The 18808-nt window shown below is 38.3% G+C and overlaps 1 protein-coding gene across 2 annotated transcripts in view; it reads right to left on the bottom strand.

Annotated features, from left to right (window-relative positions):
• Positions 1–3373: 3373 nt before the first annotated feature.
• The window catches only part of TRIM2 (tripartite motif containing 2), a 38786-nt gene continuing 23351 nt past the window's right edge, over positions 3374–18808 (bottom strand). Inside the window, exons 7-12 of one of the 2 annotated variants that reach the window (XM_010074993.1) lie at positions 15538–15641; positions 14064–14231; positions 9160–9340; positions 7921–7991; positions 5139–5279; positions 3374–4104 (exon numbers count right to left, since the gene is read on the bottom strand). In XM_010074993.1, the coding sequence (XP_010073295.1) occupies positions 3952–4104; positions 5139–5279; positions 7921–7991; positions 9160–9340; positions 14064–14231; positions 15538–15641 (818 nt within the window). In that variant the 3' untranslated portion in view covers positions 3374–3951. The remainder of the gene's footprint in view (positions 4105–5138; positions 5280–7920; positions 7992–9159; positions 9341–14063; positions 14232–15537; positions 15642–18808) is intronic. The other variant, XM_010074994.1, reaches the window with a different exon arrangement.

Here is an 18808-nt window from a genome sequence, read left to right as displayed (position 1 = left end):
TGTACAAAAACTTTTTCAAAAAATCAAGAAAAAAAGACAGACTCCCTCCTAGAACTGGAAAGCTGCAGCGTATCGACTGGTAGAAATTTCTAACAGGTGATACTGCCATGCACTGTGCAGCTTAGGGAACGTTCCCATGTCATAAAGCCAAAGCAAAAGTGTCAGGGTTAAGGCTGTGTTGCTCACAAACGTCAACTGAAGTGCTGTACATTCATTGCAAATAACACAACCCGTCAGGAATCTTCCTACTCCGTAACACAAATACCTTTTGTGCACTTCCCACAAACAGGCCAAAACAATCACTGCTCACAATTCTGGAAGAAAATTTTCAATGTACATCATGATTTCATAACTAGCTGTCACCCACAACTGAAAGTAATTTCTTTATAACAAACACAAAATATTGGGCACTTATAGTTCTTATTATGGCAACACTAGATCCTTACTTATAAAAAATATTGACATAAAATGAAAAGCCCTCTAGCTTTTACAGAACAGAAGAGCATTTTCTAATAAATAACTCTCCATCTACATTAGGCATACGTTTGCCTTAACCATTTTCCTTTTCAGCTACATTGCTGCTGGAGTAGCCTATGTAAAAATCCCCTACTTGCTTATATTGGATTTGTCTGAACAGATCCTTTTATTCTCTTCACAAAACAATGAAAATACAATTGGTTAGTTTGTCCTAAAATGCTCCAAGTTGCACAAAATCGGATAACCTTTTAAGATCACTTTTGAGTTGAAGATTAGTTAAATGAAGCACATACTTTCACCATTCATGCTATGCTGCTAGTCAATTAGCATTCCAGGGAAGTCAAGGGAACATTTGGTTATACCCGAAATCTGGCAGCAGAATGCCTATAAAGCTTTAATAAATGCTAACAACTCAGCAACCAAGTAGTGCAATTTTGACGTTCACTTAATTGGATGAGACAAGAATCTGCCAGCTTTTTAGAACAGAATTTCTGCTGTAGTTGCTTTTTGTAAGGTTTGTAAGCCCAGCATTTTAGCTAAGTTGGCTTCAGAAGCACACTGTACAAGCCATGTGTTTCTCGGTTTCCCAGTGCCAGGCAGATAAGGTCAGACCTTGGAAGGGAATGCCCTATGCCACTGAATTTGAAATTGCAGCTGGCAGCATTTTCTATCCAAAGGAACTCCAAATTAGTGACATTTTGCAGGTGCAGTAAGTGCTGCTGTGGTGATAATATCTGAAACCTCAATAATCTCTGAAAACCCAGAAGACTATTCAATCTTAAGAAAAAATCCACTTCACCTCTAATAGCTGTTGGCTGGGTGCAAGGGGGTTGTGTGCAGAATTCCATATTTCATCAGGATGCACCAAGTTGACACAGGTTATATAAATCCTGGTAAACAACAATGAGTCAAAGGGACTGAAAATCTTTTGGAAAAAAGTGTATATATGGAACAGTACAGTCTTAAGTATATGTTTTGATATATAGGTTAGGATCTGATTTCTGTGTTTCCCAGAGTTCCTGGCAACACAGGATTTGGCAATGTTTCCTCAGTGGAAACCATGCAAGTTTAGTAAAATGTTATTCTAAAAATCCACATTTGGAACTAGATTTGATTAATAGTATCCATAACTGACCGCAACAGCACATTTCACTTTTTTTTTTTTATCTCAAAGAACCTGTGCAACCTCTTTTCTTTGTTAATAAATACAGTTAAAATGCTACCTACCTTTTCTTCATTGATAAATTAGTCATTGAAGGGCATTCAGATGTCAGAAATTGTTTGTTTTCCCAAAGGTTGCTTATAAGGACACTTAGCAGGAAATTACTTGATCATCAGAAGATTTGATCTACAATTTTGTTAAATTTTGATAGGACAGTTTATTGTGTAATGACTGAGATGTCATCTTCAGAATTTTAGGACAAACTCAGTTTAAGCAGAGGATATTTTGTTCTCTTCGTAATAACAGACTTATTTTTATAATCTCAGAAATGTTACCACCAGTTTCTTAGCTGCATTATATAGTCCAAACCTTAAGCCTGATGGACAATATATTTATTCCAATGAAATAAGGAAACTTTTCTTTGCATGAGAATTTGTAAATTGGCTCTATATGCAAAAAAAATAAACAAGGGAAATAAAAGGAAACATCTTTAAGAAACAGTAATTAAAAAACAGACAAACTCCACATTTAAGAATTTTGGGGTCTGCATTTTCACAAGTCAAATGCATCTTTACAAAAAAACCCATGAGTTTTTCTTAAATTCATTGAAACAAGAACCTTAGCCTTTTAGAAATAAGACAAATACTTATAACAAGTAATTTAACAAAGATTTCTTTCAGTTTTGCAGACATGCTTAAAATACTCCCATGTTCCTGACCCAATGCCCTTTCGTTTCAAGGCCCTAAAAATGAGAAAAGACAGACAGTACTTCCCAGGCTACTGCAGGCATTGGCAGCGAGCTCACCAGCTCCTCAAAAGAGGTTTAAAAGTGAGCACCCCTCTGTATTAGGCTATGGTAGCAATTCATCCTTTGACCATTGGATTTAGAAATAAGAATAAAGCCAATGCTACTTGAAAAAGGACAAGTTCACACTTAAAAAAAAAAATAAAACCAGAACCAAGCCATATGATTATAAGCATTTCCATTAAATTAATACTTCAACAAAGTACACAGTAGAGAGATCTGTCAGGTAAAAGGAGGGACATTTTTCAGAGTACTGCCATTGTCAAATGGCACACAAATGTTCCAGTTTGCTGAAGTAGCCTACATTTATTTATTTTTGTGTCGATCAGTCATACATACATACATACATACAAACAAATCGTAACAAATCTCACAGTCCTTATTCTGTCCTCTAACAAAATTCCCTTTGATGAAGGACTTCAGGAATTGGTTCAAATTCATTCTTCTTTGTAATGTATTTTTTCTCATGTAAAAACAAATAGCTTTGGTAACCCTTGGCTTTCCTATACAACCTCTGTTCCTTTGGTTGTATAACATAGGTCCTCCATAGGGGTACCTCTCTGGCTTTCTGTCCTGTGTGATGCTGCATTTTATTTTATCGGTTAATACAATGAGTTGCCTTAAGGAAACATGGCAATGAGCACATACAAAAGAGTGGCACACATGAGGTTAATTGAGTTGACATTGTAATAACCCTGATCCTAATGAACTAGTTTGGTGTCAAAAGGTCTGTCCTTATACAGACATACAGCTCTCCCTAATGTATCACTACAATTAAGTTTTTCCAGAGCTTTAGAAATGTCAGGTCTCTGCAAAGTCCTTCCAGCACATTGAGCAAGAGGAAGAGTGAAAAACAAGCACAGGAAACAATCCTTCATTAATCCCACATGAGTAGGGAATTTGCATTGATTCTCATAGTGCTAAACATTGAGCTGTGTTAGGTCTGACAGAGCTAGACGGATTTTGTGAGAGAACCTTATACTAAAAGGACCTACTTGTTATAGATAGTAAGACTGAAGAATGTCAGAAGTATAATACCTACCATGATAATGAGATCTAGAAGATTCCCAGGATCACCTCTGGGTTAAATAATGCCATTCTATGATTCTATGATAATGATACCTCTTCGAATTTGGAAGCTCTGAGTAGGAGCTACCCTTTGCAGTCTTCAAAAAGCTTTGGGGACTTTTCCCAAATTTTTCTTTTTTTTGCCTAATTAGTTAATTCCAGTTCCATAAGTTGCAGTTTGCATTTAATATCACATTGTCTTTATTAATTCAGTTAAAGAGGATTTTGTGTATTAACCCTTACAACAAAAAGTTCGGTGACAAAACATAAGAGGTACAAGTCCTATGTAAACAAGGTAAGTTTGGAAATTAACAGGAGAAGTCCATAAGAGACTCCTTCATTATTAAAAATTAACTCAAAGTAGGAGATATCCTACATTGGATCGCTAGGACCAGTCTTTTCTTAAGGATGGACGATTATCCAGCTCCAGAGCTCATTGCTACTGTAAGTATCGATAGACCTTGAAGCAGTGATTTCCAGAGTCTGCAACTACAACGTGGCCATCTGAAGTAAGGGCCAGACCTTGGGGACCATAGAGTGGGTCAGCAGAGGTGTTAATGTAGGATAAAAATGATCCACTTCCATCAAAAACCTTTGAGGGTGAGAAAGCACAAAATAAATGTTACGAATAAAAAAGAAAAATAGCGGACAGAAGTCTGCTCTCAATTATACCATTATACTTCTCATTTCTGAAACAGTTGACATACACTAGAATGAACAAGGGTAGAATCTGATCTGATATTCTCATAATATACAAGTCTATATACAAATTTTTTTAATTAAAAAGAACTAATTAAAGCTACCAGGATATTTAGCAAGAATTAAATATGCAATGAAATAATAATAATAAAAAGAGCACCTCAGCTGTTCCTTGTTCTAAAAATAGCCACCTACAGTAAATCAAACTCAAACAGGAACTCAACCAACACCTTGTTTTCCTAACAAATATTACTGTTGTGGCTAGCATGACTCTTAGGTTCCCACCCAGAGAAAACCAGGAATTTGTTTACACTGTTGACAGTGCTTCCTGAGAACAACTCATAAGCAGCTCCCTCATTTTTATATTCAGTGAAAATAATATATACACTTAAGGTATTTATTAGATATCCTCTGGCAAATAAGAAGACACCGTGATGAACATTTGAAAGATAAAAAGAGTGCAACTCTCAAAACTTAAAAGCAGACTATTTTCTCAACATTTAAAAAAAAGATGATAAAAATCTGCTGCATTTGCCTCAGGGTCTATACAGTTCATGTGCTTTTTTCATATCTTACATCATGTCTGCAATTTTCTGTTATGGTGATTATAAACTAATGTCATTCTCAGCAATGCTTGCAAGTCTCCTAAGTTATCAAATAGCTTTTGGGGAACTACTTGGACACGAAAGCCTTGGTCACAGTAACCATCAGAGTTACTAGCAGTCAACCTGGAAAGTCCACAATCTGACACCACCAGTTCTAAACATGGACAGACCAGCAGTGAGGCATATAAAAGGCTGTGCTAGAAACCACATCACTTATAATGCTGCTATCCTGTTTCTTGGGAAGTCTGAAGACTTCAGTGGCCAGAATTATCAACCCATTAGTTTTCCTAATCAATCACGTTTGAAATACAGAAATTTCTACCTGTATTCGGCTGTTTCCCCAATCTGCTACGATAATATTTCCATTAGAATCTACAGCTACTCCTGTTGGTGCATTAAATTGTCCATTTCCTTCTCCATTTGATCCAAACTTCAATATGAATTCTCCTTCCTGGTTAAATACCTGTACGGGTTAAAACAAAAACCTGAATAATGGCATTGTATCAAATATTAGTAATCTACTACTACCAGTTCACCTGGTAACAAAACTGGGAATTGAAGAGTTCCCAGGAACACACACCCCTCTACACACACGCGCTCTGAAGATGGGAGAAAAGGTGCCCATCTCTCCTGCCAGCTCCATGACACCATCCAGTATTTCCCTTCTCAGTGAAGATCAGATTCATCTCAGACACAAGGGTGGAGGATGCCAGGAACCCCTCTGCAGCTTGAATTAGGAAGAGCCGAGTGCAGACACGGCACTGGGAGTCAGTCCTACAGAAACACAACTGAGCAGATGCACTCTTCTCAGACTTCCATAATGTAACACATATGGAGAATCACGGCATGCTGCTCTCTGCATAGACAGTTCAGCAACTGAATTCTCTGTGATGGTACTGTGTTTAGACAGCAGGAGGATGGAACCGATCAGTGACTATTCTGTCCGTGAACTGGATGGGACCAAGTGAGATGCAGGGTGTGTCATTTATGCAGTACCATAGCCATCTCTATTTATTTTGGTCCATCTTGCACCCAGGCCCAGCTGTGCCACAAGGTCCAACAGCATTCTTAGAGCTCAGCTGTGGCTTGCACAAGCAAATCCAAAGAGCTGACAAGTACCAAGCGCATACTGAATTGCTAAGAAGCGGGAAGATGTGAAGAAATTATCCTATTATTGAATGCCCACAGTCAACAGAGAAAGAGCATTTGGGGGAGGAAGTTAATGAAGTACCCAACTAGTGTATTAAAGAAAAGAAAAATAGAAAAAAGTCACCTAATAAGAAAAAAAAAGGCAAAGATGTATTGCTCCCTCCCTGGGTTAAAATGGGGATGGTGAATGAGACAGAAGCCTACATTTAGTAGGATTTTCCATAAAAGATGCCTGAAGGAAGGAACCCGCTTGAAGGTTAATGAGGGAGGGAGGATAATGTTGCTGAGTGAGGATGTTTAATTTAAGACACTGGTGGCAGGAAGAGGCTTTGGGATCTATAAGAGTGGAAAGTATTTATTTATCAATGTATTTATTATTGAAAACAACATTTACTCTCTGCTCTTTTCCCCCACCATCTAACAAAAGATAATGGCATCACCCACATTATAAATTACTCTCCAAAGTGTCAACAATTATCTGTACTCATTTAGAGAACACTACAAAAAATAAGAATCTTTTCCAGTTAGTACTGAATTGTAACAAATAACATTTTTATCCCACTGACTCACATCAGAGACAGACGGGAACGCTCTGTTCTCATTACGAATGCAATAATTATAAATTCAGTAAGATGCCACACTTCTTACATCTCTTCACTTGCTTTTTTTCATTTTAGTGTGCCCTTGTTAACTCTCTCCAGGCATTCTTGTTACCACGGCAAGCCCTGCTGGTGGAAGGGTAATTTATGAAGTTATAGGCCTCCTGCTGCTAAACCACATAAACAATCTGCTTTAGGGCTCCTGCAGCAGTCTTGGTTTCTTTGTAGTAATCCAAACCACATGAGTTCCTACTTCCTCTCTGATTCCAAAAGGATACAAGAGCAAGGTTGCTATTCAAAAGCTAGATGATTGAGCACCGCTCAGGACATGAGGGTCTCTATGCTCAGACAGTCATTTCCTTTTTCAGGTGAATATATAGCATTTATCATTTCAGTTATAAACACTGAAGAACTGGACTGAGGGTTTATTTTTGTGCTCAGCCAGAACAAACAGGCACTAGGTGAAATCCCAGGGATTTCTCCAGTGCAAGGGACGGGCACACATAGCCTGAGAACCCCAGCAGGACAGTGTTGTGCTGCCCATGTCCTCCTGTTGCTGCTGCTGCTGCTGCTGTGTGTTGAGGGAGGGAAAAAGCATGGAAAGCGACTGAAAGGGAATGTCACAGCCTTAAAAACACGCACAGGTGAGTAATTTCTGAAATGGCCTGTAGCTCCTGCATATACATTTTCCACCACATAACATCTCAACATGTATCTTTGTTTTGGTTTATTATTGGGACAGCCAAATATACCACCCTGTCTTACAACGGCTGTTTACCAGGCCATGAGTCAGGACTTCCCATGGGTGTAAGGATTAGTGGCTGGTTCTGCCCAGTGCAGGAGGTACTGGATGAAAACTGATGGTCTGTGTTACACAGTTGTTAAGAGTATTGTAAATATTTGTAAATGGATCCAGTAATCTTGAAGTTTATAGGTGTAGAACTAAAGATTGTCAGGTATCTTTACTTTGTTATCATTTCATTCAGCTGGAAAGGTGGGAAGCGTCTACTGGGAAATTCAAAAGCAGATACCAGACTTGCTTAAAATAGGAAAGAACATAGGATAAGTAACAGGTTTGGCAGAGAGCTAATAAAAATAACTAAGTTGATATTATTTATCTCAGGTACAATTTATGATTAAGCAATTGAATTAGGGAACATTATAGAGTCACCAAAGGCAAGGGATTATATCTCCGTTAAGCAATGCACTGCAGGCAAAGGTCTCTGAACATGCAGTCCTTATATCAGACCTCATACATAGTGTGATCTCTTTGTTTTTAACAATACGTTATTTTCCCCGAAAAAGTGAGCATGATAAAATAAAAAGCTTTCCAAGTTGCCAATTAATTGACCATACCTTGACAGAATGGTTATGAAAATCTGTAACGATAATTTCATTGTTGCTGTTTACAGCTGCAAAATGAGGACCTGCAATGCGGAGGAAGAAAAAAATAATAAAAATAATAATACCACTAAATAAAAAAGTTTACTTAAATAAAAAAAATTATTCATCGTGTCAGAATATTATATTTGTCTTCTGAGCAATAATAGTCAAATTGGGAATATCAATTTCAAAGTAAGAGTAATGTAATTTCATGTTTTAAAAAGCTCAGTATGCCTTTTTGTAAACACAAATAATTTCTTTTTCAAACAGTTGTCAGCTAGTTTTATCAATAAGCATTGTTCTTTCCTTCTTCTCTCATATACAGATGACTATGTATTTATATGCTTATTTACGTGTACTGCTTAGGCATAAATTTGTGTATACGCTGAAAATAGTTCTCAAAAATGTTCATGTAAAGTCTTAATTGAAGTCTTCTATGCTTTGTGTGTATGCACCTCTTACAAGCATTTGAGACAAAACTCTCACAAATTATATATATAGCACTTGTGCCATAAGACATTGCAAGAGATCTCAAGTAAGATAAATACTATTGATGCTATTTCTCTCTTGTGCTGTGAACCAGTCAGAACATCAGACCAGTCTATAACTACTTATCCAGGGTGACCCAAAATGACCTGCATATGTAATTTGGCGTCTTCATTTCAAATTTTGAAACAACAGCTATTCACTCAAAATATATCAGGTTTGGTTTTTTTTAACTTAATTACATGTTCTAATTGAAAGACGCCATGTGCAAGAAGTCAGTTGAATGTAAGAGGCAATTTCCCCAAACTGGCATTTTCTGTTTGCATAACTGTTCCTGATCTCAATCTTAACATTATCTCATTACACTAATTTTCTATTGGGAAGATGCCATTTGGGGAATTGATTAATGTGCATCTAATCACTAGAAACACAAAGCATGGTGTGAAATTTGTGAAATGCTAGTTAAGATCAGTCTGTCTTGGGTCACTGATCTGAAATGCTTCCAGGCACAGAGAGGTAGATGATAAAATAATGTGGTTACAGCTACATTTGCAGAACAGATGTTGCAGTCTTCCCAACCAATTAAATAAATGGTGAGTAGGAGCTGTATGTTTAGTAGAACTTTTCCACCCCAGGAAAAAACGAGTAGGATATAGCGTCTTCAACATGCTCAAACATCATGCAAATGTGAGCAGAAGAGGCAAGAAAAGGGGATTTACATATTACCATCAAGTGTACCTGCAAACTGCTTGTCACCATTTCCTCGACTACCGAACCTGGTGACTATTTTCCCATTCGGCTGGAAGATGAAGACACAGCATGCTTTATTGTCCACTACAATGATGTGTCCATTACGATCCACAGAAACGCCTTTAGGACCCATGAGCTTTCCAGACCCAATTTTGGCCTAAAAGGGAAAACACAAAATAGAAAAATGTGTTGGCATGATAGAAATAAGTTAATACCGTTCAAAGATTGCATTACAGGGACACAGCAAGGCGGAGAGACATTTTTGTCATCAAAAGCTTCCCAGAGGGAACTGGTTGTTTTTATCAGCTCTTATTGTGTACTTCATAATTTTTTCTTCAGCTGAAAGTAAAGACTGCTTTCTGTATGTTCTTTCCAGAGTGGAAAATCTGCCACCTCAGGAACTGAGTCCAAATACACAACTCGTGAGAGACACAATCATCAGATTTGTGTGTCCTGATGCATCTGTCTACAGTCAGAATCCATCACAAATGGTTATATAGCCAGCACTAGCGTACCAGTAGAGCAGGCAGACAGGCATAAAGGACTTCTGCCTCCTGTTGCATATTATTCCTGAGTCCAAGGACCACCTGGTTAGGGATGGGGAAACATGCCTTTACTACTGCCTGCTACATCAGCGCAGTCAGAGCGCACTCTTGGAGCATCAGAGCTGGGTGGGATGTAGGCTATGATGTCCTCTGTTGCCTTTCTTGGGTGAATGAGACACCATGCAGCTTCTGACTGCTCTTGGAAAGAATTTAAGCAGAGCTAAATCTCAGGCTAACCTCTGTATCTTCCACCAGATCCACACAACCTACAAGATGTGTTCAGGTTTGCATAACAACAAAGCAGAAAAAACATAAACCAAATGCAAATCAGTAGATTTCACCTTTGGGGTGATTAAATCATGTTCCCTTCTTTCCTTTGGGATGCCTGTGTGTTTGTCTGCTTGTGCACTGCACCACCTCCTTACCATCTTTCCCGGATTCCTATGGAAAAATGACTCAGACTCATGAGTACAGTGTCTTCCTGCCCATATAAATACATATGAAAAAAACCATTAATAAATCACGTACTAGATTAACGGGCACTCAGTGCTGAGAAGAGCAATAAAGTCACTACTCTTGGGCCAGGATTTAAAATATAATTTGCAGGCAGCAATAAATTATGCCCAGCTAGACTTTGCAACATTTTTTACTGAAAATCTCTGTTTCCAGTTTAGATCAAAATATGCTAATGACACATTACTGGGTCTGGATGAACATATGCTTTGTATATTTTTATTTCAGAAGGTTTCTCAGAATTATAGGTTTAATTATTTAGAGTTGAACATTATGAAACCCAGTCACTCCTGTTAAGTGTATGAATGGAAGTATTTTCAGACTTTTCTGCCATTAGAAATGAATAAAGTATAATGAATCATCTGAACCCTTAATACAAATAATGTGTTTAACTGAATTCAGTCAAGGACATTATGTTCCATATTTTTTAGGTTCTTACGAATTTAGATTGGTTTTCCAATACATGTTTATAAAGTCACTCTACCCGGGTGGAAAATATTCTACTGTGGGATCTTCCTAGAGGTAAAAAACACAGCTAGCCTATATAAAAATCTATAAAGACTTTTTCACTGTAGAAGTAGGTGTGTTAGGGCTTTAATTCCACCAATCTTGTTGCTGTCTGAAAGGATCACAGTTTTCAGGAATTAATTTACAGACTTTCAACATACCATCTTTTCCTACTTGAGAACTTCCCTAATACGGTGATAACATCTTTGTCACACATTGCAATGTCGCACAATAAATGGATTTATCATTCATGTGACTGTCTTAATTCAACTGTGACCACTTAACCACACGCCACAGAACTATTTCTATCTGAATATGCAAGCAGCTTCAAGCAGCTCTCTTCTTAGTTCTTCTAATGAGACAAGAAAAAAGGTCTGACAGATAAAATGTTTCCTTTCATCTTTTCCCACTCAGCTAAACTTGATCTTAACTTGACTTGCAGCCCTGTTTGGCTGATAACAAGCTATATTAGATATAACCCTACAAGACTAGCAAATAACTAATTCTCTCCTCAGAGGACCACAGATTGTTCTCTTGGCCCTGTTCTCCAGTTCCTTCACTAGGTTTGAACACCACCGCTGGCACAAAAGCTGATACTGCTGCTTCAGCACGTGTTCTCTCCTTAGCATACCAACATCTTCTCTACGAGTTTTCTTAAGCAATTTACAGAGGAAGCCAGCACTGCCTTTTATAGATGAGGAAAATAAAGCACTGGGAAGTGAAACAGAAGATCACCAGTCACCTGTGAGTCTCGTGGCATACCCAGAAACAGAAGCCCCAATTCTTAACACCCTCTCTGAGGCTTTATCATTCGCAGGATAATACAGGCTTTCATTCTAGGAGACTCGTGTTTTGGTGTAATCTTAGATTAGGGTCTGTCCACCTCTGGATTATGCACGTTTCACAGCCTTGAGAGAACAGACCTCTGCCTCTGTTGCTACCAGCAACTGAGGAAGGTGACGCTTTTCTGCCTGGCAGTGGAGGTTGCTGGGGTGAGTCAGCCCAGTGCTGTAATCAGGGAGATGCCTGGGCCTGGCTCCAGGGGAAATGTGCCTTCTGGCTCACATGGCTATTAAAATGCTGCTAAGGGAGAGTAAGTATAACTAAAAGCAGAAAGAAGGGGAAAACAACAAAAATAGTTAGATTAAGTTCAAAACAGCCCCACGATAATGCTGAGTTAACAACTAGCAGACCACTGGCATCAGAGATCACATACCATGATTTGCAGGCACAGTCCTTTAAAGGGAAACACCATTATTCCTTCATCTATCATTTTACCAAGCATTGCCCAATTTAATCTGACCACTGCCAATACACAAGGAATTACAAGGTTTTGCCCAGATTCCCACAGGCTAGCTCTGTTATATCCATGTCCTGTGCTTCAAATATATGATTATGCCTGCCCTCCATATATAAAATGCTTTGACAAACATTTGTATATTTTTCTCTCATAAATACAGCCTGCTGCATTCAATCTAAAAACAGTATTTTATATCATTGATGTTTCATCTCTCATTAAATCATTCTATTCCCAAGAACTATAAGGTTTGATGCATTAACTTCTATTAACCAGACAAAAATTGCCAACTTTACATAGCTCTTACAATCCAACAAAAACGTTGACTAAAAACAAAGCTAAGCAACACATCAGAGGAGCTGCCTTGATAATTCATTTTTCTCAATGTCTCCTTGCTTATAGTATATAGGACATAGGGTCCTGGCTCCTCCAGAGCCATGGCTTTTTCCTCCAGAGCTGGCACCATCTGAAATGCTGGATTAACAGCATGTCTTGAGAAGGAAGGAAAACAAGCCCTCCATGCTCTGGTTCCAGATCAAGCCAGTTCACATTAACAATGTTAATAATAATTTAAAACACACTTAGGTTACTCAGAGTATTTGGATTCCTAACTAAATTACATCTTTCTTTGGTTTGGTTTGGTGTCTTCATTTCATTCAAGGACTTCAGCCAAAACCAAGGTTTTCCTGTGCAGCTGTACATTTTCAAAACTGCTTGACAAGGAAAATCACATACTCTGCAAATGCAAGTAATTTATACTTTTTTAACACTTGCATTGCATATTGACATTGTTTTATTTTAGCTTCAAGTCTACGCAGGATCTGGATACTTTTAAAACTGTACATACCTCTTTCCCAGACAGAGGTCACCAAGGACCATGCAAGCGCAATTGCCCGTTTGCTACAGAATTTGTCACTTTGCAAAGACTGCTCAAAGGAAGGCCATTTCTTGGTACACACATGAGCAGCTCAGGACCTGAGTTTTTGGTCATGAGGCTGACAGAAAATTAGCCAAACAGGCAATTTCTTTCCAATGCAGGACTCTAGAACTAAGTAACCATGGTAGAGATTTCCCTGCAGGTCCTTTGTCTCAGTGAACAGCATGTACTACTAACCTCTGCTATTGGTGGCTATTTCTAGCATGCATCGCCAGACTCAGTAAAATGCATTCAGAGAAAAGCACCAAATAGAGGCAACCCTTAATTCTCTTTGGAATTGCACCTGAACCCAAGCAAAATAAATATTGCAGGTTGGTAAGCATCAGTGTAGTACAGCAGTTGCCTTCTTATTTTACTCCTATTAAAGGGATCAGAGTTGCTGTGCAAGTAAGAGGTACACTTTTCTCAGAACTTCTGATTTCTGAAACCTAAGACATTACTTTTGCCTTTCAGTTTTTCCAGTGCACATCATGCCACCTAAAACACTCCTGTCTGTGCTGTAGCACTTGAACAGTATCCTGGGTTGCCCTTCCTTGCATTTCTTACCAACAGGATCATACATTAATTATACACTCAATTTGCTGATATGTATGGAGTAAATAGAAAAAATAATCATCATTCTGCTACCTTATTTTCTCCTCCATATGTCACTGAAGACATTTATGAGGAGCCTCAGGTCCTCCTCATAAATTTTTATGTCTGTGCGTATATACATACGTGCACACACCTTTCTGTTTAATCAGAATACTAATAATATGAAGGTGGTTGATCTAGTCCAACTAGACTTAATTGCATTGGCTGTCCTCAACTAAAAGTTACAGACAGGCATCCAAGCACCTAGCACGTAGCGCTGTAAAATGGAACATATCATCTCTGTTTGGTATAACGTTAACATCACAGCTGTGATCTCTTCCTATTAATTATATGTGGCTGTGTCATGGGTTTCCACATCACAACAATGGCATTCAGACTAAGTTAGAAGCAAATTATGCAGTTTTTTGACAAAAAAAAACCCCTACATTACTTTGCATTCCTTTGTAAGACAGAGAAAGCTCAGGGGAGTTCACATGGTAACTCATACCTTAAATTTTCCATCTGATGAGAATATGCTAACCCATTTGTTATCATAATCTGCAATAATGATGTCACCACTGGGATGCACAGCCACTCCTGTTGGCCGCTGCAACTGGCCAGGAGACCTTCCTCGTATGCCAAAACGGGTCTTGAACTGACCATCATTGGAAAATATCTGTAACAGAAAACATTAATTTTAAAATTAAGTCTGCAAAATAAGATTATCTGTTTCTTGGACCTTAGATATTAGCAAGTCACTAATGAACACTATAGTCAGGAAGAGAGTTCAGAACATGACGCTTTTTTTCACAGTCCATATTTGAAAGTGATATGCTTAATTTAAGAAAAGGCTTCTACCTGGACCCTAATTTCAAAAAAAAAAAAAAAAAAAAGAAAAAGTAGTTCTCTGCACTTACATTGCACTGTTTCTTCAGTGATCTCAAAGTAATTTACAAACATTAGTGAATTAAGCTTCACAGTGTCCCTCTCAGCTGGAAGGAATTGGTATTATACTCATATTAGAAATGAGGAAACTGAGGCACTGAGTGACGTGGCCATAGTCAGACACTAAGTCTGTAAAAAACATAGGAATAGAAGCTTAAAAAGAATTTCAAAATGTAATTATTTGACTTAGGGATAAGTACTAGGCCATTTCCTGAGAGATGCTTTAGCCACACAAAATTCAGTCCACTGGTTGTGTCCCCAAGCCATGTAATTAGACACTGAAGTTCCTCTGAAGTGATTGCAAATTACAAAGTGTGAGGGTGCTCATGAATATTTGACTCCGTCTCTTTGAAAAGGCCGGGAAACGAGTTCTTACTGCATGTGGCTTGCTGGTTCTCACATACCAAAGAACAAGGCACACACTGCTGCCTTGTTCATTGCTACCACATGGGCAGCCTGAAGAGTGATGACAAATTGTTAATGGTAAAAAAGATGCATCACAAGCAAAAATACAGTTTGATTTTCGCACAGTTTACAAAAGCTAAGAAATCATGGGTGTCAGGAGTGCTACCACAGAAGAGATTTGATCGTGATGTCAGAAAGAAAAGTCAATTAAGTAGACTCAAAGCCATTTGAAAATGACATCTACATGTTTATTTTTGTAGTTGTATTTGCTTACAAAATTATATTTGTGGCACCTTGCCCCCAATTTCTATTTGGAAACATGGAGTGATAAATTTACACTGTAAAATGATATTCACAAGAAGGCATTCTTCCAGATTATTGCACCACTTGTTTTCTTCATTCATTGCTAAACATCATAAGGAAGGGAAATAAAACTCTGATATACATACTAGATAGAGGGTAGATCTGAAAAAGATAGCTGCAGGTCAAGAAGATGGAATGATAATGGATGATAAACAAGGTGAGCTTCCTCCGTATTTTCTTTATCTGCTTGAATTGTACAAAATGTGTCTTTCCTGGAGTACCAAGAAGGAAGGCGTGGGGGTGGGGGAGGAAATAGAATATCCTCATACCTGCACACACTGGTTGTTACTGTCTGCTATTAATATTTTTCCATTTGTAGATGCAGCTACACCTTGAAGATTTGTAAATTCCCCTTTGTTTCTTCCTTTGGTGCCTACATTGAACATAAAGCACATAAGAAATCAGGTTAGACAGAACTAATCCGTTAGGACTTAAGTTTCAACACATGCATGTATTACATCTTTGATCTATAGATTTTAATTTAGAAGAGTTCTTATCACTGCTACAACTTCAAAGAACCATCTCAGTAACAGATCCACAATTCAAGCCTGGGAAGTTTCCTATCCACACATACACAGTTTTCAACCATAGGTTTTAAATATTGCCTTAAAAGGGAAATGCAGATGAAGAACTGGTTTTGAATGATTGGGACATGTGGGCCAATGAAGACCAACACCTGGAGACTGAATGCTTCTACAAAGAGCTTAGATTGTTCTAATAAAGCAGTATACACACAGAGAGGTCCCATTTTTACTCAGGACAAATGAAATAGTGATTTACATAGAACTGTTCATCTTTTCCCAGGTCGCTAAAGGGGATAAGGATCTGTAAAATGGCAAATTTTTGCAAAAGTTCATTAAGTTTAGATGCCTCATTACAGATATATTTGTTCTGAGACGTTCTGAAGAGAGTCACACAACAAACTGATGTCTTTAAAAGGTCAGCCCTGAAGTGGCTGGTCCAAATTACACCTGGAGCACATGAACAGCATCCAAATTCTTGCTTTGTTTGTAAGGAAGGCTCAAGGGTCTTTAGACAAGACTGCAATTATGATCTTGGACCCCAAGGTTATTCATAATGAATGAATGGATTTTGAGACAAAAATACTTTATAAGCTGTTCTTTCCAAGACTTGGATGCAGCACTATTTTTCCTGGTAAGTATTTTTACAAGCATTCACTGGCTGCCTATCAGACATTAATTGGTTTCAATATATGGGTTTAACCAAAAAGCCTGCATTTAGTCAAAAATATCCTGGAGCTCAGTGATTAACACCTTTCTGAGTGTGGTGCCCAATATAAGACATACATATTAGCTCTAATTTGTATTTACCTTTCATTGGGGATGTGCAAGCTCTTAACAACCCTTGTTTCTGCTGTGGTGATGGCTGTGGGATGCGTATTTTCTGTCACTGGCTAACAAGTAACATGTAATTCCTCTGTACTTGGTTCTGTGAGCATGTCCCTTTGTTTCAAGGCTTGTTTTCTTGAACTCCATATGCTCCATCCTCTAAACAAGGCAAATACTTCTAAATTTTTCTACTGCAAGGGGAAGGTACCTATTCAGGGAATAGTCAGTTACTTGAGCCATTTCTGTGTATTCTTTTAATGAGCAGTGCCTGAGGGATGCATGCAGTAAATTTTTTCCACCATATGCACATGATATGTTTCCTTTTTGCCTGTTAGCCAAAGAGAATGGGTGAAAAGGGAGAAACATTCCTTTTACTACTGAGAGTAAAGGGAAAACATTTGTTAGAAAAGAGGAGGCATAAGCTAAAGCATCTGGAACTAACTAGCACAAATCTTATGGAATGTATGCTCTTTCTGCTTAGAAAAATGTTGTTGTAAGTCAAGGAATTTAATTTTTAAAGATAAGAGAGACCTACATAAAGAGTTACTCAGAGTGTTCTTCAGTGGGACCTTGTAAACACACATCAAATGAAAAACAGAAGAAACTACCCAGGAATACTATAGTCACACTTTGCAGTAAATTTTAGAAATAATAATTTATTAACACAGCATGCAGATGAAATTCATAGCCATACAACATCCTTGTACATAGTGCTTTGCACCTAGTAAGCCCATCACATAGGTCCTAATTTGCACACAAGCCCCTCTGCAGCAGGACAAATTTCTCTGAAGAAGAAAGCTGAGGTTAGTGAAACACAGCTTATTTCCTAATTTATGTTCAAGAGGAAAACAGATAACTTTGAACATTCTGATTTGAATAATTCACTACACCAACAAAGTCTGAATCCAAGCACAGGCAGTGGCAGCAGCTCCAATGACGAGAGAAAAGCTTGTAGTAAAGCATGCCAGCGCTCTGTAAAAAGCAGGCTCCTTCAACGAAGTCCCCAGTACCAGAGGTTGATAGCTCCTCCTCATAAGTAGAGACTCCTGCCCTATAAACATACCTGTCTGAGAGAGACTTCAGCAACTCTTCTACTGGAGGATACCACCCCTCTATAGCAAGGCAACCCATGCTTTGTCTTCTGTTCTCCCATCACTCCTGAGCCTAGGGGGGAACCAACATTTCCAATGCACAGGGCTAGGACCAGAGAACGCTTGTAGGATCCTTATTCTAATGTTTCCCAAGCAGCCTGGTTTGGAGATGAAAGACTGCATCTTTTGTGCCTGTCTTTGCCCAGCCTTTCCTCCCTCCTGTTCTGAGCTACCGCAGGGCACAAAGGAGGAGAAGACAGACATTTTACTGCAGCTTCTGTGGCAAGCTGCTGGAGACTGGGAGAGGCAGGCCAAAGAGAGTTATTGGGAAGCAAATCTGTAGCTTGTGGAATAGCTCCTTTTATACCATCTTTATATACAATTCTCTAAATAAACAATCAGATTTGCCTTAGCCCTATCTAATTCCTTCTGGTATTACTGAGCATAGCCTGCACAAACCAATTTAAATTAATTGGTTATTTGAAGATATGCTTTCAACAAAAGAGTATCCATTTTCAGCTCAAGACAATCTAGCAGACATAAAATGCTTCATAATTTCAATCTTTTATTCTTGCACAATACAGGCCAAATTGAATCTCACCAAAAAGAAGGGAAGAAATCTAAAAGCCCATTAACATCACAGGAGATGTTAAAAATTACATCATATAACTGCAATAAGAATCTGCTCTGCAAGTGCTGGGTGTCTGGACAAACTTGTTCTACAACGTACATTTTCAGTTCTCGTAATAGAAGGGGACTTTTTTTGATTTCTAAATTTTGCTAATATGAATAATAACCTCTTTGCTTGCTAACCTAGATTTACCATCTTCCTAAAACACAAAGAAAAACCATGTCACTGCCCCCAGCAGGAAGGGAATGGATTCAGAGAGACAAAATCCCTGCAGAAAAATTACAGATTAATGAGGAGATTTTAAAGGTTGCAAGTAGCCATAACATGTTTTGTAAATACCATTTTTTTTCCTGCCTGCAACACTTCAAATGCTTCTTGGACTGTTCTCTATGTGGTACTGAAAAAAAAGGATAAAACTAAACAGCATGGAAAGGTCTACATACATACTGCATACACAGGTATCAAGGAG

The sequence above is a fragment of the Pterocles gutturalis genome, unplaced genomic scaffold (genome assembly GCF_000699245.1).
Source record: "Pterocles gutturalis isolate BGI_N339 unplaced genomic scaffold, ASM69924v1 scaffold1932, whole genome shotgun sequence".
In the NCBI taxonomy this organism is placed as follows: domain Eukaryota; kingdom Metazoa; phylum Chordata; class Aves; order Pterocliformes; family Pteroclidae; genus Pterocles; species Pterocles gutturalis.
The sequence above is the reverse complement of the archived record's forward strand: the minus strand, read 5'-3'. Positions and strand labels throughout refer to the sequence as shown.